General features: G+C 42.4%; 1 protein-coding gene across 3 annotated transcripts in view; it reads right to left on the bottom strand.

Annotated features, from left to right (window-relative positions):
* Window positions 1–21,946, bottom strand: part of COL19A1 (collagen type XIX alpha 1 chain) — a 1,587,177-nt gene that overhangs the window by 519,925 nt on the left and 1,045,306 nt on the right. For all 3 annotated transcript variants that reach the window (XM_073675502.1, XM_073675503.1, XM_073675504.1), the window contains exons 22-24: window positions 19,573–19,608; window positions 17,193–17,246; window positions 16,392–16,445 (exon numbers count right to left, since the gene is read on the bottom strand). In XM_073675502.1, coding sequence (XP_073531603.1) covers window positions 16,392–16,445; window positions 17,193–17,246; window positions 19,573–19,608 — 144 coding nt within the window. The remainder of the gene's footprint in view (window positions 1–16,391; window positions 16,446–17,192; window positions 17,247–19,572; window positions 19,609–21,946) is intronic.

The raw sequence follows: 21,946 nt of genomic DNA, 5'->3' as shown, positions 1-21,946 counted from the left end.
ACTGTACTTGTCATTTAGTGTTAAAATAAAGGATTTATTTAAAAAAAAAAAATTGGCGTGGGGTTCCCCATAATTTTAGGCTCTAGCGGAGGTTAAGCAGACGGCTGGGGCAGATGTTTGAAGCCTGGGAAGGGGTAATACCCACGGAGCTTCCCAGGCTACTAATATCAGCCCCCAGCTGAATGCCTAGCCTTTGCTAGCTATTAAAATGGGGGACCCCCCAAAAAATTGACGTGGGGTCCCCCCTATTTTAATAGCTAGCAAAGGCTAGGCAGACAGCTGGGGGCTGATATTAATAGCCCAGGAAGGGTGCCATGAATATTGGCCCCCTCCTAGGCTAGAAACACCAGCCGTCAGCCGCCCCAGAAATGGCACATCCATAGGATGCGCCAATTCTGGCACTTAGCCTCGCTCTTCCCACTGCCTTGTAGCGGTGGCAGTGGGGTAATAGGGCTGGGGTTGATGTCAGCTTATAATGCCAGCTGACATCAAGCCCAGGTTAGTAATGGAGAGGCGTCTATAAGACACCCCCATTACTAACCCCATAGTTAAAGTTAAAAAAAAACACAAACACCCAGAATAAAGTCCTTTAATTGAAATAAAGACACAATTCTTTATTGTTCTAAATTAAACCATACTTACAATCACGCCCATTCCAGCTGAAGCCAAAGATACCCTGCAATAAAAGAAAAATAAAAAAGCAACATAATCCTTACCTTTCCATGGTTCCCACGACAGCTTCAGCTCTGCTACATCGAGATGACAGGCTGGACCGCAGCAGAAAGCTGCCATTCAGCCTGTCATCCCGCAGACACTGAGAAGCGCAGGCTTGCTTGCGCTCCTCAGCGTCTCTCTCTGTGACGGCATCCAGATGAGCCGAGTTCATGTCCAATGAACTCGGCTCACCTCATGCACGTCACTGACAGCGTGGGAAAATTCTCACGCTGAAGCGCTGAGTGCAGGAGAATTCTCCCACGCTGTCAGTGACGTGCATAAGGTGAGCTCATGTCCAATGAACTCAGCTCACCTCATGCACGTCACTGACAGCGTGGGAAAATTCTCCTGCACTCAGCGCTTCCGCGTGAGAATTCTCCCACGCTGAAGCGCTGAGTGCAGGAGAATTTTCCCACGCTGTCAGTGACGTGCATGAGGTGAGCCGAGTTCATTGGACATTAACTCGGCTCATCTGGATGCCCTCACAGAGCGACACTGTGGAGCGCAAGCATGCCTGCGCTTCTCAGTGTCTGCGGGATGACAGGCTGGATGGCAGCGTTCTGCTGCGGTCCATCCTGTCATCTCGATGTAGCAGAGCTGAAGCTGTCATGGGAACTATGGAAAGGTAAGGATGATGTTGCTTTATTATTTTTCTTTTATTTCAGGAGATCGTTGGCTTCAGCTGGAATGGGCGTGACGGTAAGTATGGTTTAATTTAGAACAATAAAGAATTGTGTGTTTATTTCAATTAAAGGACTTTTTTCTGGGTGTTGTGTTTTTTTTAAATACTTTACTAGAAATTCATGGTGGTCATGTCTAATATTGGCGTGACCCCATGAATTTTGGGCTTAGGGCCACTGATAATGCCAAGCTGGCCCTAACCCCTTTATTACCCAGTGAGCCACCGCATCAGGGCCCTGGATGAGTTGGGTACAGCGCCAGAAGATGGCGCTTCTATGAACGCGCCATTTTCCGGGGTGGCTGCGGACTGCAATTTGCAGTGGGGGTGGCCCAGAAAGCTTGGGCCTCCCTGCGCTGCGGATTCCAGCCCCCAGCTGCCTAGTTGTACCTGGCTGGACACAAAAACAGGGCGAAGCCCCACGTCAATTTTCTTTAAATTATTTCATGAAATAATTAAGAAAAAAAGGGCTTCCCTATATTGTTGTGTCCGGCCAGGTACAAATAGGCAGCTGGTGGTTGGGGGCAGCCCGTTCCTGCCTGCTGCACCTGACTGGACACAAATATAGTGCGAAGCCCCACGTCAATTTTTTTTAAATTATTTCATGAATTTCCTGAAATAATTAAAAAAAATTGAAGTGGGGCTTCGCACTATATTTGTGTCCAGCCAGGTACAGCAGGCAGGAACGGGCTGCCCCCAACCACCAGCTGCCTATTTGTACCTGGCCGGACACAACAATATAGGGAAGGCCTTTTTTTCTTAATTATTTCATGAATTTCATGAAATAATTAAAAAAAATTGAAGTGGGGCTTCGCACCATATTTGTGTCCAGCCAGGTACAGCAGGCAGGAACGGGCTGCCCCCAACCACCAGCTGCCTATTTGTACCTGGCCGGACACAACAATATAGGGAAGGCCTTTTTGTCTTAATTATTTCATGAATTTCATGAAATAATTTAAAAAAATTGAAGTGGGGCTTCGCACTATATTTGTGTCCAGCCAGGTACAGCAGGCAGGAACGGGCTGCCCCCAACCACCAGCTGACTATTTGTACCTGGCCGGACACAACAATATAGGGAAGGCCTTTTTTTCTTAATTATTTCATGAATTTCATGAAATAATTTAAAAAAAAATACGTGGGGCTTCGCCCTATTTTTGTGTCCAGCCAGGTACAACTAGGCAGCTGGGGGCTGGAATCTGCAGCGCAGGGAGGCCCAAGCTTTCTGGGCCCCCCCCCCCCCGCTGCAAATTGCAGTCCGCAGCCACCCCGGAAAATGGCGCGTTCATAGAAGCGCCATCTTCTGGCGCTGTACCCAACTCATCCAGGGCCCTGGTGCGGTGGCTCACTGGGTAATAAAGGGGTTAGGGCCAGCTTGGTATTATCAGCTGGCCCTAAGCCCAAAATTCATGGGGTCACGCCAGTATTAGACATGACCGCCATGAATTTCTAGTAAAGTATTTAAAAAAAACACAACACCCAGAATAATGTCCTTTAATTGAAATAAACACACAATTCTTTATTGTTCTAAATTAAACCATACTTACCATCACGCCCATTCCAGCTGAAGCCAACGATCTCCTGCAATAAAAGAAAAATAATAAACCAACATCATCCTTACCTTTCCATGGTTCCCATGACAGCTTCAGCTCTGCTACATCGAGATGACTGGCTGGACCGCAGCAGACAGCTGCCATCCAGCCTGTCATCCTGCAGACACTGAGAAGAGCAGGCTTGCTTGCGCTCCTCAGTGTCTCGCTGTGACGGCATCCAGATGAGCCGAGGTCATGTCCAATGAACTCGGCTCACCTCATGCACCTCACTGACAGCGTGGGAAAATTCTCCTGCACTCAGCGCTTCAGCGTGAGAATTCTCCCACGCTGTAAGTGACGTGCATGAGGTGAGCTGAGATCATTGGACATGAACTCACCTCATGCACGTCACTGACAGCGCTTCAGCGTGAGAATTTTCCCACGCTGTCAGTGACGTGCATGAGGTGAGTTCATGTCCAATGATCTCAGCTCACCTCATGCACGTCACTGACAGCGTGGGAAAATTCTCCTGCACTCAGCGCTTCAGCGTGAGAATTCTCCCACTCTGACACTTCAGCGTGAGAATTCTCCCACGCTGAAGCGCTGAGTGCAGGAGAATTTTCCCACGCTGTCAGTGACGTGCATGAGGTGCGCCGAGTTCATTGGACATGACCTCGGCTCATCTGGATGCCGTCACAGCGAGACACTGAGGAGCGCAAGCATGCCTGCTCTTCTCAGTGTCTGCGGGTTGACAGGCTGGATGGCAGCGTTCTGCTGCGGTCCAGCCTGTCATCTCGATGTAGCAGAGCTGGAACTGTCCTGGGAACCATCGAAAGGTAAGGATGATGTTGGATGTATTATTTTATTTTTATTACAGGAGATCGTTGGCTTCAACTGGAATGGGCATGACGGTAAGTATGGTTTAATTTAGAACAATAAAGAATTGTGTGTTTATTTCAATTAAAGGACTTTATTCTGGGTGTTTGTGTTTTTTTTAACTTTCACTATGGGGTTAGTAATGGGGGTGTCTTATAGACGCCTCTCCATTACTAACCTGGGCTTGATGTCAGCTGGCATTATAAGCTGACATCAACCCCAGCCCTATTACCCCACTGCCACCGCTACAGGGCAGTGGGAAGAGCGAGGCTAAGTGCCAGAATTGGCGCATCCTATGGATGCGCCATTTCTGGGGCGGCTGACGGCTGGTGTTTCTAGCCTGGGAGGGGGCCAATATTCATGGCACCCTTCCTGAGCTATTAATATCAGCCCCCAGCTGTCTGCCTAGCCTTTGCTAGCTATTAAAATAGGGGGGACCCCACGTCATTTTTTTGGGGGGGTCCCCCATTTTAATAGCTATTAAAGGCTAGGTATTCAGCTGGGGGCTGATATTAGTAGCCTGGGAAGCTCGGTGGGTATTAACCCCTTCCCAGGCTTCAAACATCTGCCCCAGCCGTCTGCTTAACCTCCGCTAGAGACTAAAATTACGGGGAACCCCACGCCAATTTTTATTTTAATAAATCCTTTATTTTAACACTAAATGACAAGTACAGTAACCAACACTGTCGCTGTACTTATTATAAATGTGACTGACATGTTTCTATCTATCTAATCTATGTGTGATGCTCTATCTTTCTGTTCTAAATTGTCGGGTACAGATGCTGAATTGCCGGCCGGCTTTTTTAAAGAGACGGTGCATGAAAACACTAATATTTTTTTTAATAAATCCTTTACACTAAATGACGAGTGCAGTAACCAACACTGTCACTGTGCTTCTTATATGTGTGACTGACATGTTTCTATCTATCTAATCTATGTGTGAAGCTCTATTCTTTCTGTTCTAAATTGTCGGGTACTGCTGCTGAATTGCCGGCCGGCTTTTTTAAAGAGACGGTGCATGAAAACACTAATATTTTTTTTAATAAATCCTTTACACTAAATGACGAGTGCAGTAACCAACACTGTCACTGTGCTTCTTATATGTGTGACTGACATGTTTCTATCTATCTAATCTATGTGTGATGCTCTATTCCTTCTTGTCTAAATTGTCGGGTACCGGTGTATGCCGCTGCTGAATTTGCCGGCCGGCTTTTTTAAAGAGAGTGTCTTCTGAGCAGTTTGTCAGCTTTTGGACATCTTTGCAGGTGTTTTCTATGTGTTTCTATGTGTTTTTGTTTGCCTGCCATTGGTTTTAACGGTGTTCGACGGTGTTCTAAGGTGTTCGACGAACAGTTCGACGAACAGTTCCTCGAACATCCCGGTGTTCGACGAACCGAACCCGAACACTACGGGGGTGGCTCAACACTAGTACTCGTATGCAGTACTCTGACCCCCATCCATCACTCTTAACGCTTGTTCCACTCCGTCCTGGAGTCCTGACAGGAATATGTCCAGTCCAATATCCATTAAGTGAACACCGTCGGGCCGTATAAGGCCTGCTTTATCTCCTTCCAGTTGTCGGTGTCGTATCACTACACCGCCTCTGTCTCTTCTAAATTTTGCCATCCGAATATTTATTACCCGCCTTGTCCGTTCGATGGCCGTGCTGTCTTGCGCACCTTGCCATACCGCTATCGGCACAATCTCTGACCATACTATAGTTAGTTTTGTGAAAAATTCTCTGAAACGCTCAGTGTCTAGTTTCATTATTGCCATTAGCTATGCGCTCTTGTGATGAACTAGGTCGTTTCCCCCAGCCTGTATAACTAAGATGACCGGACCTCTTGCCTCTCTCCCTACCTTGATTACCTCCATTAGTACCTGTGGCCATTGCAGGCCTCTAATACCTCTCCAGTTGAAATATGTGTTATGAAACTCTAATTTCCTCCCACCTGGGCGGACTTTTGCCCTTTTTTCTGCCATATATATACGAGTGGCCTATCACCCACACTGTTGGCTTAGCGTCACCTGTAAAAGAAACAAACCACGTTAGGATAACAAGTCCGGTCTTATGTATCTCGCCAAACACGTGGATCGCCATCTCCCTATCCTCTGAACTTCCGTTTCTGACAGTCCTGCTCTTGCTGCTTCCGTGGCTGTGCTTATGCGGAATGAGTGTGTCCCGTAATCTTTGGGGTGGTTCCCTGCCGATGTTAGGCATTTATTAAATATTGCTTGGAACTGGTATCTTGATAATGGCGTTCCATCAATGTGTGATAGGAAAAAATTACTTTGTGATCTGATGGTTATATATGTTTTTACTATTGTTTTTACTATTGTTACCCGACTTACCGATTGTGGGTTGTAGAAGTATCCAAGTGCCTCTGCCCGCTGGAACCGTTATTGATTTGCGTATGCGTAGATGTATTGCATTATTGGCTATGACTACGTCCTGGTGTAATAAGCCTCCGCTGGTGGTAATTTTGTATTGAGGGACTAATTCGCTTATGCATAGCGCCCCGAAGAAGGCGATCGCAAATGCAGTAGACAGTAGTGTTGCTTCAAATTGTGAGTGTCATGTTAATGGTGTTAGGGATATGATGTGAGAAATCAGTTTTAGTGACACGGGACGGGACGTCTAAACTCCTGACTTTGCTGACCCCTTTTCCACCCTTTTATGGATTGTCTGATGATGAATCTCTTTGTCACATCTCCCCAATTCAGTAGTTGGAAGTGAAATGCTACTCCGGTCAGACACCGCTGTGCTGACGCCCCTGATATGCCCCTCATCATTAGCTGGTGGAGAAATTCTATGGTGACTTGTGATCTGGCTTGTTCACATTGGTCAACCCGTCTGCCTGCTACTAGTCGTGTCCACTCTTCCCATGCCTTACCGTATGCTTGCCACGTCAACGGGGCAACTGACGCTCTGATTAATGGCATCAACTATTCGCCACTAGATCCCATAGGGAGGGTGGGCAACTGTTGCCTGAAGGGTGGGTGTTGGGGAGGAGCTCTGTGAAAATCTGCCAATTGAATTGAGATAAAGCGTTAGCAGCAGCGTTAGACCCCTCAACATTGTGGCTAACGCTGACCCATACATTGTGTTTTAGGCACAGGAATGCTAGCCGGCATAGTAGCCCCTGCACTGGGAGAGACGATGATGCCACCTTATTAATGCAGTGCGCTAGGCTGGTGTTTTTTGTTATGAAGCGTATATTTTTGTTAGCCAGGCGCACGCCCCATATTTCTATTGCTACCACTATTGGGAAGAGTTCCAGGAATGTCTGTTTTTTTGTCAGCACTTGTTCTGCCCAATACGGAGGCCATACAGTGGCATGTAAAAGTTTGGGCACCCCTTGTCAAAATTACTGTTATTGTGAACAGTTAAACAAGTTGAAGATGAAATGATCTCTAAAAGGCATATTGTTAAAGATGACATATTTCAGTTGTATTTTAGGCAAATAAATATATATATTGTCTTTTTTTTCATTTTAAAAAATTACAATAAGGGAAATGGGCCTATGCGAAAGTTTGGGCACCCTTGGAGATTTGTGTGCTTTGATAATTTTGACCAAGGTTTCAGACCTTAATTAGCCTGTTAGGGTTATGGCTTGTTCACTACCATCGTTAGGAAATGCCAGGTGATGAAAATTTCCCAGCTTTGTAAAAACCAAGCCTCCTCTAACTGGATACCAAAAAAACAGCAGCCATGGGTTCTTCTAAGCAGCTGCCTAACACTCTGAAAATGAAAATGGTGGCGGCCCATAAGGCAGGAGAAGGCTATAAGAAGATAGCAAAGTGTTTTCAAGTTGCCCTTTCCTCAGTTTGAAATATAATTAAGAAATGGCAGTTAACAGGCACAGTGAAGGTCAAGATAAGGTCCGGAAGACCAAGCAAAATTTCAGTGAGAGCTGTTCGTACGATTGCTAGAGAGGCAAATCAGAACCCCCGCTTGACCTCAAAAGACCTGCAGAAAGATTTAGCAGACTCTAGCTTTGTGGTTCATTGTTCTACTGTTCAGAGACACCTGCACAAATATGACCTTCATGGAAGAGTCATCAGAAGAAAACCTCTCCTGCAGCCTCACCATAAAATTCAGCATCAGAAGTATGCAAAAGAACATCTAAACAAGCCTGATACATTTTGGAAACAAGTTCTGTCGACCGAAAAGGTTAAAATAGAAGTCTTTGGCCACAATGATCAAAGGTATGTGTGGAGAAAAAAGACCACCAAATTTCAGGAAAATAACATCTCGCCAACTATTAAGCATGGGGGTGGATCAGTCATGCTTTGGGGTTGTGTTGCAGCCGATGGTACAGGGGACATTTCACGGGTAGAGGAAACAATGGATTCAATGAAATTTCAACAAATTCTTGATGCAAACATAACACCATCTGTAAAAAAGCTGAAGTTGAAAAGAGGATGGCTTCTACAAATGGTTAATGATCTTAAACAAACATCAAAATCCACAATAGGCTACCTCAAAAGGTGCAAGCTGAAGGTTTTACAATGGCCCTCACAGTCCCCTCTTCTGAACATCAATGAAAATCTGTGGCTAGACCTCAAAATAGCAGTGCATGCAAGATGACCAAGGAACCTCACAGAACTGGAAGGATTTTCCAAGAAAGAATGGATGAAAATCCCTCAAACAAGCATTGAAAGACTCTTGCCTTGCTACAAAAAGCTTTTACAAGCTGTGATACTTTCAAAAGGGGGTGCTACTAGGTACTAACCATGCAGGATGCCCAAACTTTTGCACTGGTCCATTTTACTTTTTCGTCATTTTTAAAATGTAACAAGATTAAAATATATATATTTTTTGCCTAAAATACAAAGGAAATCTGTTATCTTTAACTTCAGGCCTTTTAGAGATCATTTCATCTTCAACTTGCTTAACTGTTCACAATAACACTAACTTTGACCAGGGGTGCCAAACTTTTACATGCCACAGTAAGCTTGTGCACCATTGGTTATTTAGTATCGCTGCATATCCGTACAGATGGGCTACTCCAATGAGTAACAGACACTGCTACAGGCCCAAAAGGTTTTACTTGGCTAGATGCAGTAAAAAATTGTGATTAAATACAAACGTGGTGTAGCTTGGTACAGATGGGCTACTACAATGAGTAACAGACACTGCTATAAGCCCAAAAGAATTTACTGGGCTAGATGCAGTAAACAATTGTTATTAAATACAAAGGTGGTGTAGCTTGGTACAGATGAGCTACTACAATGAGCAACAGACCCAAAAGTATTTACTGTGCTAGATGCAGTAAAAAATTGTTATTAAATACAAAGGTGGTGTAGCTTGGGACAGATGGGCTACTCCAATGAGTAATAGACACTGCTACTATGCCAAAAAGCTTTTACTGGGCTAGATGCAGTAAAAAATTGTTATTAAATACAAAGGTGGTGTAGCTTGGTACAGATGGGCTACTCCAATGAGTAACAGACACTGCTATTATGCCCAAAAGGTTTTACTGGGCTAGATGCAGTAAAAAATTGCTATTAAATACAAAGGTGGTGTAGCTTGGTACAGATGGGCTACTCCAATGAATAACAGACACGGCTACTATGCCCAAAAGGTTTTACTTGGCTAGGTGCAGTAAAAAATTGGTATTAGATACACAGGTGGTGTAGCTTGCAACACAGATAGGCTACTCCACTGACTAACACACACTGCTAGAGGCCCAAAAGGATTGGCTTAGCTAGATTTAGCCAAATGCTGTGAAAAACACTTGCACAGCACTGGCACAGACCTGCCTGGCAAAAAGTGCTAGGAACTGCTGTAACCTAGCCCTCAAAAGGACTGCAATTACAACTAGTCCCTACTCCCTAAACCTATCTGTCTATTTAAGAGCAAATTCGTTTGCAATTCACACAGTTACAAAGTATAGTGCCCACAGCAGCAGCGGTGCCGTCTAACACTCAGCTGCAGCAGTGAGACAATGGTGGTGATGGGGAAAATGGCTGGGTCTTATAGAGCAAGGACATGTGACATACACAGCCAATGACACATGCCCTTGCTTGTGTAAAAAAAAAGCACTTCGCTGCATGTGTGCGCTGCTGATAGGCTGACAGACTGCACCTCCCCACTGTAAATGCGGGAAAGAAAAAAAAATGGAGATCGGCATTATTTCTGCAGAGATCCATCCCCTGCCCCTCCCCCCACCCACTCTACACTGAAACTGTCTATTAACAGTATTACTGTGAAAAAATCCAGTTACGATTTTGGTGCACGAACAGTTATCGAACATAACCTCGAACAGCCGAATTTTTTGTAAATCATTCGGGTTCGTTGAAAGGCTCGAACACCGCCCAAAACAGCTCGAATTTGAGATTGGCGAACAGTTCGAGTCGAACACTGCTCATCTCTACTCCTGTTTTTCCTCTTCCTCCTCCTCCTCTCCCTCATTGTCCCTCAATCAACGTTGGGATGAGATGAGGCTGGCTGTGTGTAATCGCCCACTACGGCTTCTTGGCTGTGTGTAATCGCCCACTACGGCTTCTTGATACATCTCATCATACACCGGGCAAAATAGTGTCGGCTGGGGACCGAGTTCCGAGGGACGGCCACCGCCATAAGGTTGCAGAAGGATTCTGTCTCCACCAGCCTAAAAGGCAGCATTTCCCATGCAAGCAGTCGTGAAATGTGCGAATTTAGGACTGTGGCCTGTGGGGCGTTGGCTGCGAATTTGCACTTTCGTTCAAAGCTCTGGGATATGGACAATTGAACGCTGCGGTGGGACGTGGACGTGGATGTTGATGCTGTTTCTTGAGAAACTGCCATAACAAGTGTAGACTGAGAGGACATCTTTACATGCAGTATGGACATGGGATTGCCTTGCACGCACAACAGGGGGTTCTATTACATGCACAACAGCGGAAGAAGCAATGGTGATACTTGCTGACACTGGTCGAGGACCCTGGGGTTCGACTCACAAAGTCGGGTGCTTTGCTGCCATGTGCCTGATCATGCTGGTGGTGGTCAGGCTGGTAGTTTTGTCACCCCTGCTGATGCTGGCATGGCAGGTGGTACAAATGGCCTTTTTGGGGTTATCAGCAGAGTCTTTAAAAAAATTCCAGACTCTGGAAGACCTACCAGTTGTACTGGCAACATCCCTCGTGTTGGTGTTACGAGGAATTGTTGCCCACCTTCTGTGTACGGCCACCACACTGCTTCTTCCTGCCTGTTGGGGTACTCTGCCTCCATCCCCCTGTGAGCTGCTGGCCTCGCTCTGCGTGACCTGTTGGGTCAGTTACTAGATCATCCACTACCTCCTCCTCTTCCACTTGCGCACCACGATCCTCCTCCTCACTTCGTGGCAATTGTGTCTCGTCATCGTCCACCTCTTGTGACAAATTGCCAGCGTCTACTTCTTCTGGACGTGGCTGTTCAAATATTTGGGCATCGCTACATGGGATCTCCTCTTCCACCACTTCAAGCGGAGCAGGCGAGGGGCACAAATATAGAAATGGACCAGTGAACAGCTCTTCAGAGTGTCCAAGTGTGGGATCAGTTGCTGTCTGACGACACTCGGCATGGTGGGAGGAAGGAGCATCAGGGTGAGGAGGAGTATGCGGTCGAGACTCACGGCTACTAAAACTTGACCGTGTGGAAGACAGACCGGAAGTGGTGATGCCCAGGTAACTGGAAGTATTATCTGCTATCCAATTAATAACCTGTTCACACTGATCAGTTCGCAATACTGGTGTTGTAGTGTGCTTCCCTAGTAATTCGGTCAAGAAGTGGGAGCGAGAAGATGTGGCTGTTCTTTGTGGCACATTTTCACCTTGGCCACAGCACCGTCCTCTACACGCACCATCACCAGAACGTCCAGTTCCACGTCCCTTGCCACGCGCCTTGCCCATTGTAAATGAAGTAAAATAGCTTACATTCGCACTATCAATGGAAAAAGGGTAATAAAAAGGAGATTAGAACCGTGGAAGAGGAAAACCACAGTTCTATTTCTCTGGCCTACACCAGAATCTTTTAAACAGATATATTTGTGACTGAACAGACAGGGAGACACTATTACTGTTTTTGTTTTACGTAAAACAGGGCAAAAGCTGGATAATACAGAGATTTGAACAGTGGAACTGCAAAACCACAGTTCTAATTTACTGGCGCATACCAGACTTTTTTAAATAGATATATTTGGGGCTGAACAGTCAGCGACACACTCAAACTGTTTTTTTTTTATGTAAAAAAGGCCCAAAAGTGGATGATACAGAGATTTGAACCGTGGAACTGCAAAACCACAGCTATAGGTATGTGGCGTACACCAGAATCTTTCAAACAGATATATTTGTGTCTGAACAATCAGGGAGACACTATTACTGTTTTTCTTTATGGAAAAAATACCAAAAGCTGGATAATACAGAGATTTGAACTGAGGAACTGCAAAACCACAGTTATAGTTATGTGGCGTACACCAGACTTTTAAACAGATATATTGGTGTCTGACCAGTCAGGGAGACACTATTACAGTTTTTTTTACGGAAAAAAATGCCAAAGACAGGATAATACACAGATTTGACCAGTCGAACTGCAAAACCACAGTTATATTTTTCTGGCCTACACCAGACTCTTTTAATCAGATATATTGGTGTCTGAACACTCAGGGAGACACTATTACTGTTTTTTTTACGGCAAAAAATGCAAAAAGCAGGATAATACACAGATTTGACCCGTGGAACTGCAAAACCAGAGTTATATTTTTCTGGTCTACACCAGACTCTTTTAAACAGATATATTGGTGTCTGACCAGTCACAGACACACTCAATTTTTTTTGGGGGGGGGGGGAAGAAATTCCAAAAGGTTAATAAGACGCATATTTGGACAGTCTGAATGAGGAAAAAAAAAATACAGGATTTAGATGAAAAAAAAAAAAAATTTTCCTGGCCCCTGAAACCGGGGTGATAAGTCAAGCAATTTGACCAACAGTAGCACACAGGACTGTAATGCAGCGTTTGCAGGTATAACCACTCCGTCTCCTATACAGCCTGCCTTGCCTGCCTGCCTGATATCTGGGATGGATATTAGTATTGAGAAGGACTGTTTATTTGATTTGGCAGGCTTTAGATACCCTACACTACCTATTTCGCACTATATATCTCTCCCTAACTCAGCAGCACTCTCCCTACACCGTCTGATCCGGAGCGACTGTGTCCAAGATGGCGGCGCCTGGTTTTAAATACTCGAGGTGACGCTGTGCGGCCAGTCAATCACTGTAATGCCCACAAACAACATGGCTGCGGCATTACAGTGACTGGCTGGCAATCCCTGCATGTTCATTGGCTCTGTAAAGAGCGCCAGATGTGCAGGGCGGAGACCCGAGCTCCCGCCCGAGTAACCCGGAAATGCTCGGTGCTCTCCGAACATCCCGAGTAGCGTGATGCTCGGGTGAGTAAAGAGCAGTGTCGAGCATGCTCGCTCAACACTAATTCATACCCTTTGCTCAGACACTTATATTTAATTCACATGCTGTCCATTTCCTTGTGATCCTCCTTGAGATGGTTCTACTCCTTCATTGGAGTCCAGCTGTGTTTAATTAAACTGATCGGTCTTGATTTGGAAAGGCACACACCTGTTTATATAAGACCTCACAGTTAACAGTGTATGTCAGACCAAATGAGAATCATGAGCTCAAAGGAACTGCCCAAGGAGCTCAACGACAAAACTGTGGCAAGGCACAGATCTGGCCAAGATTACAAAAGAATTTCTGCAATACTCAAGGTTTCTAAGAGCACAGTGGCCTCCATAATCCTTAAATGGAAGAAGTTTGGGACCACCAGAAGTCTTCCTAGACCTGGCCGTCCAGCCAAACTGAGCAATTGTGGGAGAAGAGCCTTGGTGAGAGAGGTAAAGAAGAATCCTAAGATCACTGTGGCTGAGCTCCAGAGATGCAGTAGGGAGATGGGAGAAAGTTCCACAACGTCAACTATCACTGCAGCCCTCCACCAGTCGGGACTTTATTTATAAATAAATAATAATAATTGCGTAAATTCGCCGAACGGTACCGAATTGAACAAATTTTGCTCTCATTTCCGATCACGAATTCAAATATGCCACATTTGTGTCAAACTTAAGTTTGGAGATCGGATCTCGAACATTTTCGCTCATCACTACACATGACAGAGAGGTTTGCTGGATTTTTATATTAAATACCAGGGTTCCTCAGGACTTAAATCTCTAACAATATATTATGTTACATTACTAATATATTTTTAATTATATTACACTATCAGTGTCCACAAGTGCATACACAGATTCTATTGTCTGCAGTTGTTATATTATAATAGCCATGTGTGTACAAATAAAACTATCCATGCACATTTTGATATATATCTCTCTGATTCAGGATATCCTGCAATCAAATACAACATATATTATGAATTTGTTGCTTGTTTTTAAACATGCTGTTACATTTACTAATACCTTCCTTGTTCCTCCTCCAGTCACCTAGGTGTAGTTTCATAGGTAGAAGTGAAAGGGAGGAACAAACTTCAAGTATTTAGTACAATTTTTTTTAACTTCAACATATACCAAGAATAAGAACGATATCACGTTCGAAATGCGTTGGTTTTTCCCCGCATTGTATCACCATACTTTTAAATTAATCAATAAAATGATGGATTTTTATATTTGAAGATTTCCTCCCTGAAGGTGGATGGCTTATCTTTAATCCTTTTTTTATATTCCAATTCCAACATTCCCCAAAATTTCTTAACATTTTTTCAAAAAATTAATATTTTCTTGAAAGAATATTTCGCTTAAGGAATTCAAAGAATTTTGGTTTAGTAATTTTAAACATTTTTGTTCTTTCTCACAATCCTGATCAGGATGCTACTGGGAAAATTCTGCCCAGATGCAGTCACCATATACATTTGCATATTTGTGAGTATAATTTCCATGTAATTAGATGACTGAGTGCATGTTTTTTGGAACACGAAAGGAGAGCTGAAAATGAAATGGAGGTAGAGGATGTGTATGGAAAGCAATAGGTGAGAATGATGATGAGGCTGATGTAAACGACAAAGCATTATTAGTGAGTTCATTATTAGCAGGTTACCAGAAAGACCGTCACAAGGGCAGGAAGGAGGACAGCTTGAGCCTTGCTCATTTTGCTAGTCAGTTTTCTTTCCCCAAATGAACAAGTGATGTCATGTCACGCGTTGATAGAGTGACATACTTCCTGGTCAATGTGTGCTTGTATGTACTTAGCTTTTCTTCAAACAGCACAGTCTGCACACTAGAACAGAAATGTCCTCCAGCAGCATGGAAAAGAACTCCTACACATGAGATGCCTTTAAATAGGACTCGCTACCACCACAACCACTACCAGAGCTTTAAGGCACTCTTAAGCCTCCTACATCACCAACAGTTGCAATATCACCTGCTCCAGAGCTGACTATAGAACAAGCAAATTTTGCCCCAGATGCTGTTTTAGCCACACATTGCCTGTGCTATGCATCGTCAAGGCCAATAACCTCCTGCCCTGATGACATCACCTCCTCAGTACCCCTGTCTAGTTCCCAGGACTTATCCACTTCAGAAGCATTATCATCATCATAGTCGTTCCTGATTTGGATTACAGATGTTTCGATGTGAGAAATGGCCTGAGCTTCATGCCCCCTTGACCGATTCCCACCTTGAGATTTGCCCTGGCCCATGGGGCTACTACTACTGACAGAGCTCCTACCACCAAAGTTCACAGACCCAACAACAAAGCCTGGCATTAAAATTGTGTTCTTCATATACTCTGGTCACTTATCTTCTGAGAAAATAGTTTGACCCTTCATCTCTTCCAATAAGAAGTTGTGTTGATTTATCATGTACCTTAGCCTCAGGGTGCTGTGGGTTAGGGAACAGTGGGACACAACAGAAAAAAGTCTCATTGACGGATTGAAAATTAACCTTAAATAAAGAGGTTGCTATGTAGGTAAACAGGCGGAAAGTAATTTTCTCCAATAGCCAGCAGCATTGCTGTGGCGCCAATAAATGTTAAATGTGACCAGTCAAGCAGTTGCAAAACTTTAACCTTTTATTGTTTTTTCTTTTATTGCTTTTTATTTTTTTGTATATTTTTGTAATCTATTTATTTTTAAATAGTGTTAATTTTTCCCCTTCAATAAAACGGAAATGTTATTTTAGTAATCCGAAAATGCTAGATTGTTAAGTTGTGAAGTCTTTAAGGACTTCATTTGGGGGATCAAAGTGAATTAATTAATGAACCTCATATGTTCTATAACCCTACTAGATTCCTTTAATTATTATAATTTGCAGGAAGATCTATTTTATAGTTTATAAATAAGCTTTTATATAAACCAAACCTCCCCTTGCAAAAATGTATAACAAAATTATAATTGCTATGATCCAATCAGCATGTTATTTTTGCTTCTTCACATTTGGTAAGGAATAAATAATTTTCAATAAGATGCCTTCTAACGATTTGGGTCAAAATCCCCCCAAAATGTTTAGAATCAAAGTTAAAACCATAGCAAGAAGATTCACTACTTTCCTAATTAAAACATGCCAATATTTTGAATATTGTATATGGTTACTATAAAACAAAACTATGCATACTACTTCTCCTGGTGATCCCTTTGGCCCTGTAGATCCAGATTCTCCTTGTGGCCCCTAAAACATTAAAAAATATAAATAATTAAAGGCTGAACAGAAGTGAATTTAGGCTGCACTAATATTGCTGAGTATCTTGAGGTAAACTACACAATAACCTAAGAGAACTGAATCCAATCACTTTAGATTTAAAGGGAAAATTATACTTTGATTTAATTGTACAATAATCTGTCATGAGTGCACCTAGGAATAATACTAGTATTGGCCATTATATGACTTGTATATTGTAGTTTTCCAAGTTTTCCCCTCTATAAGCTTTATCTTTAATTTGCAATTGACTCTGAGCTATTGGGATGAGAATAACTGCTATGAAGCCTCCAATTTACTAAACACACAAATGATGGATTCCTGCTCTTTTTTTCCTTTGTTAGCACACAAAGAATAAAGGCTGCAGCATGTAAGACATCTTACAGCATTACTAAGCTGTGTGCTTGTGAATCCAGCATATGGATAGCCTGAATCACTCATCACTAACTGAAAGTATAATCTCTCTCTCTCCTACTTGTTTACTAACTTTGCTCCTCACTCCTCCTTTTGCCTCCATTCTCCATGGTGCATAATGGCAAGTTTAACTAGACAGTCCATCTTCCATTGATCAATATGGACTTGAGTTGTTTCTTAAGTTTGTTAAAAGTATAGTTCCCATTTAAATAAAATAAATCAATATGGTTAGTTGCTCCTAAACTGGATGCATACTAGTCAGCTAGTACAATGCTTTGTAAAGTATAAAAACAATATATAACTTACCTGAACACCAGGAGCACCCGCAAATCCTGGCAATCCTGGATGCCCTGGTTCACCCTTTATTAAAAAATCAAGTAAACATTAATAAAACCTTTGTAGTACATGAACACTGTAAATAAAACAGGTATAGGTCTAATAGACAGGTATAGGTCTAATACACAAATAGGATCTAGCAACAGAATACAACCACAACATCTATATATGCTTTCAAAGCAGGTGAGCTGGATATACTCTATGTTGGCCTATAATACAAATTAATTTAGCTTTAACAGCATCAAAAGAAAAATGTGTTCGTGCTGAATGTTTGGATGGAGTTAAGATCACATAGAATAACAGTAAGGCCGATAAGGTATATTTTGATCATTATTTTACTTGGATATTGAAAATCCCAAACCAGGAATTGGGCCAAAATGTGTAAGAAGTATCTTTCCATTTTTTCCTGTAATTAAGTTGCAGTCCTAATTTTGAATTAAAATACTGATGCAAAATACAAGTTCAAGCAGAATTTTGGAAACAAACTCTGCATTATTGTTTCTATGGTAAGAGCTAGAAATGTGTTAATAAAATAACCATGGCTTATCTATTTAATCCACATCCACTCTGGTGATTTACATCAGCTTTCCCTCCCCCTCTTAAGCATAAGACTTAGACCAGATAAAGTGGCCATGTTGTGGTCCTGGTGCTGCTGGTTTTTCATACTGATTTGTAAACAGTCACTTGATTTTACAGGAGAACAACTGTTTTTGGAACAAAAAACTGAGTGGAAACTCAGAGGAAACTCTTCAAATCTCAAAACATCGCTCAGTTTCTGCTCCCCAAACTCAACAAAAAGACTTTGTATACACATAGCCTTAATATCAATCCTCTCATCCATATGTAGCCACATCCTGCAGAACATCACTCCTCTCACCTTTATACAGCCCATTCTGCAGTACATAATTTTGCTAACCCTCCTTCTATACACAGTCCCATTCTACAGAATATCACTCCTCTCACCCCGGGCATACAGCTCCATCCTTCAGTCCATCAACCCTCTCATCCCCTGTATGTAGCTCTATCCTGCAGTATATCACTTCTCTCAGCCCCTGCACATAGCTCTGTACTGCAGTATATCCCTTCTCGTAGCCCTTGTATACAGCTCAATCCTGCAAAACACCTCTCTCTTAGTTACCTGCATACACTGCTGCTGCTTCCTGGTATGAACTCCGCACTATAATGTGGGAGACTCCAACCCTTACAAAGACATCATCTGTTACAGAAGCAGTTCTATTATAGGCATGACTATGAGGAGCAGGGAGGAATCTCCTGGATGTAGCAAATCAGACAATCACTGCTGCAGCTGCCGCCTGACACAGAGCGACTCCAGCAGATGAGCAAAGCAGTTGTTTACTGCAGAGGTGCTCTGAATGTTGGGTGACTGCAGCAGAAATCTTTTGTTGTGAAGGAAACTCTCCAAAGTGCCCCCTCTTCCCTCCATGCTAACTTCGTCTGGGGCAGAGGCCCCAACTGTTCCCCTCTAGTTATATCTCTGGATTGGCTGGAGTGGTCACATGAATGGTGGAAGTGATGTCATATAATATAATAAATGTAGGATGTAAATAAAAAGAAAAAAAATTGAATACTCACCTCACCGCTCACCTGTCCTGCCATCTGGTCCTCCATGCCTTTTCCCTTCTTTTCGCATTCCTCTCTTGCGAACATTTTCTTCAGCCTACTTTACTCTACGACTGGGTCTACTGGCATGATTAGACCTCTGGTGTTTCCGGGCGCATTGCACTCGTACATGTGCCTCTCGAGGAGTAGTCAGCTATGTGCTGGAAGATCCAGCACAGAGTAAAGCAGATCAGAGAGGATATATTTAATAAGAGAAGATGAAGGGAAGAGATGCAAAGGACCAGATGGTGGGCAGGTGTGTGATGAGGTTATTATATTTTTTAACCTTTTGCACACCACAGCTCAGCAAAATGGCAGCAGCAACTAACCACTTTATTGCTGAATTCATGCTGAGCGAGTTGCAAAAAATAATTTTTTTGAGAATATGAATTTTTATAAATGTATACATTTTTAGAATTAAATTCCACTATAATAAATTTGCTTATGTTTACCTAACACATCTAGGAGAAATATGGTCACCCACTATAACTTGCCTTCTGCAAGAACAAATATGGTGTACTTAAACTATGTGCATTAGCACTTTGTCTCACACTGCTGTTGCGGCTTCCACTTTTCTTGGGATACATAATGCAATAGATGAATTCCCTTGACAAGTAATGAGATCTGTCAATTTTTTCACTGGATTGAGTAATGCAGCAGGCAGCAATGGAAACCTGACAAAATTGTGAACAAGACCTTAAATATTTCAGCTTCAAGTTCGATACATTACCTTGAATCCCAACTCTCCTTTAGCTCCAGGTTCTCCCTTCCAATGAAAAAGAAAAATAATTAAGTTATAAGTTGTAATTATTAAAAATATTTCAATAGACACAGCTATAATGAGAACATTTAAGCTTAATGCACAATGCAGAGCCGCGATAAATTTCATAGGCGTACACACATTTTGATGCCATTAATATAGCATAATGAAAAAATATTATGCCATATTTTGTGAACATTAAATGGTTTTAAATCTTTGTCTGGAAGCATAAATCTGATATATTGATATTTAACCAATGACACCATCCATAATGTTTTGAAAAATTATGCCTATTTGCCTGTAGTTTTCTTCAATCAGCACAGATATAAATCATGATCACATTGCTCAAATTGAGGCTTTCTACTTGCATTTTTTTTCAATTCCCACTTTACAAAGTTTGAGCAATAATTTCTGGATCAGCGCTACATGACAAAATAAATAAATGCACATTTAATGTCATGGCCAATCATATAAATTATTTTATTTACTTTGTTCATACTGGCATTTCTTCCAGTCTTTTCGGTTTCCAGTATGTTTGTGGCATGACTAGTAGAGTATGAAAGGTCAATCAGAATTTCTTATTTTTCTTTCTTTTTCAAATAGATCTAAAATACTTTTCGCTGCTTTGCTATAGGCTGCAAAACATATCTTTATGTCTATCTATCTACAGATATATACAGTTATATGAAAAAGTTTGGGCACCCCTATTAATCTTAAGCTTAATGTTTTATAAAAATTGGTGTTTTAACAACAGCTACTTCAGTTTGATATATGTAATAACTGTTGGACACAGTAATGTTTCTGCCTTGAAATGAGGTTTATTGTACTAACAGAAAATGTGCAATCTGCATTCAAACAAAATTTGACAGGTGCATAAGTATGGGCACCCTTATCATTTTCTTGTTTTAAATACTCCTACCTACTTTTTACTGACGTACCAAAGCACTTTTTTGGTTTTGTAACCTCATTGAGCTTTGAACTTCATAGCCAGGTGTATGCAATCATGAGAAAAGCTACTTAAAGTGGCCACTTGCAAGTTGTTCTCCTGTTTGAATCTCCTCTGAAGAGTGGCATCATGGGCTCCTCAAAACAACTGTCAAATGATCTGAAAACAAAGATTATTCAACATAGTTGTTCAGGGGAAGGATACAAAAAGCTGTCTCGGAGATTTAACCTGTCAGTTTCCACTGTGAGGAACATAGTAAGGAAATGGAAGAACACAGGGACAGTTCTTGTTAAGGCCAGAAGTGGCAGGCCAAGAAAAACATCAGAAAGGCAGAGAAGAAGAATGGTGAGATCAGTCAAGGACAATCCTCAGACCACCTCCAGAGAGCTGCAGCATCAACTTGCTGCAGATGGTGTCACTGTGCATCGGTCAACTATACAATGCGCTTTGCACAAGGAGAAGCTGTATGGGAGAGTGATGCGAAAGAAGCCATTTCTGCAAGCACGCCACAAACAGAGTCGGCTGAGGTATGCAAAAGCACATTTGGAGAAGCCAATTTCTTTTTGAAAGAAGGTCCTGTGGACTGATGAAACCAAGATTGAGTTGTTTGGTCATACAAAAAGGCGTTATGCATGGCGGCAAAAAAACACAGCATTCCAGGAAAAACACTTGCTACCCACAGTAAAATTTGGTGGATGTTCCATCATGCTTTGGGGCTGTGTGGCCAATGCCGGCACCGGGAATCCTGTTAAAGTTGAGGGACGCATGGATTCCACTCAGTATCAGCAGATTTTTGACAATAATGTTCAAGAATCAGTGATAAAGTTGAAGTAACGCAGGGGATGGATCTTTCAGCAAGACAATGATCCAAAACACCAAGCAAATCCACTCAGGCATTCATGCAGAGGAACAATTACAATGTTCTGGAATGGCCATCCCAGTCCCCAGACCTGAATATCATTGAACATCTGTGGGATCATTTGAAGAGGGCTGTCCATGCTCGGCGACCATCAAACTTAACTGAACTGGAATTGTTTTGTAAAGAGGAATGGTCAAAAATACCTTCATCCAGGATCCATGAACTCATTAAAATCTACAGGAAGCGACTAGAGGCTGTTATTTTTGCAAAAGGAGGATCTACTAAATATTAATGTCACTTTTCTGGTGAGATGTCCATACTTATGCACCTGTCAAATTTTGTTTGAATGCAGATTGCACATTTTCTGTTAGTACAATAAACCTCATTTCAAGGCAGAAACATTACTGTGTCCAACAGTTATTACATATATCAAACTGAAATAGCTGTTGCAAAAACACCAATTTTTATAAAACATTAAGCTTAAGATTAATAGGGGTGCCCAACTTTTTCATATAACTGTATATATATGTACATCATAT

The sequence above is a fragment of the Phyllobates terribilis genome, unplaced genomic scaffold, assembly GCF_046119375.1.
Source record: "Phyllobates terribilis strain yellow unplaced genomic scaffold, ASM4611937v1 Scaffold_3__8_contigs__length_932513732, whole genome shotgun sequence".
Lineage (NCBI taxonomy): Eukaryota > Metazoa > Chordata > Amphibia > Anura > Dendrobatidae > Phyllobates > Phyllobates terribilis.
Note: the sequence above shows the minus strand (reverse complement) of the source record. Positions and strands in the feature narration are given on the sequence as shown.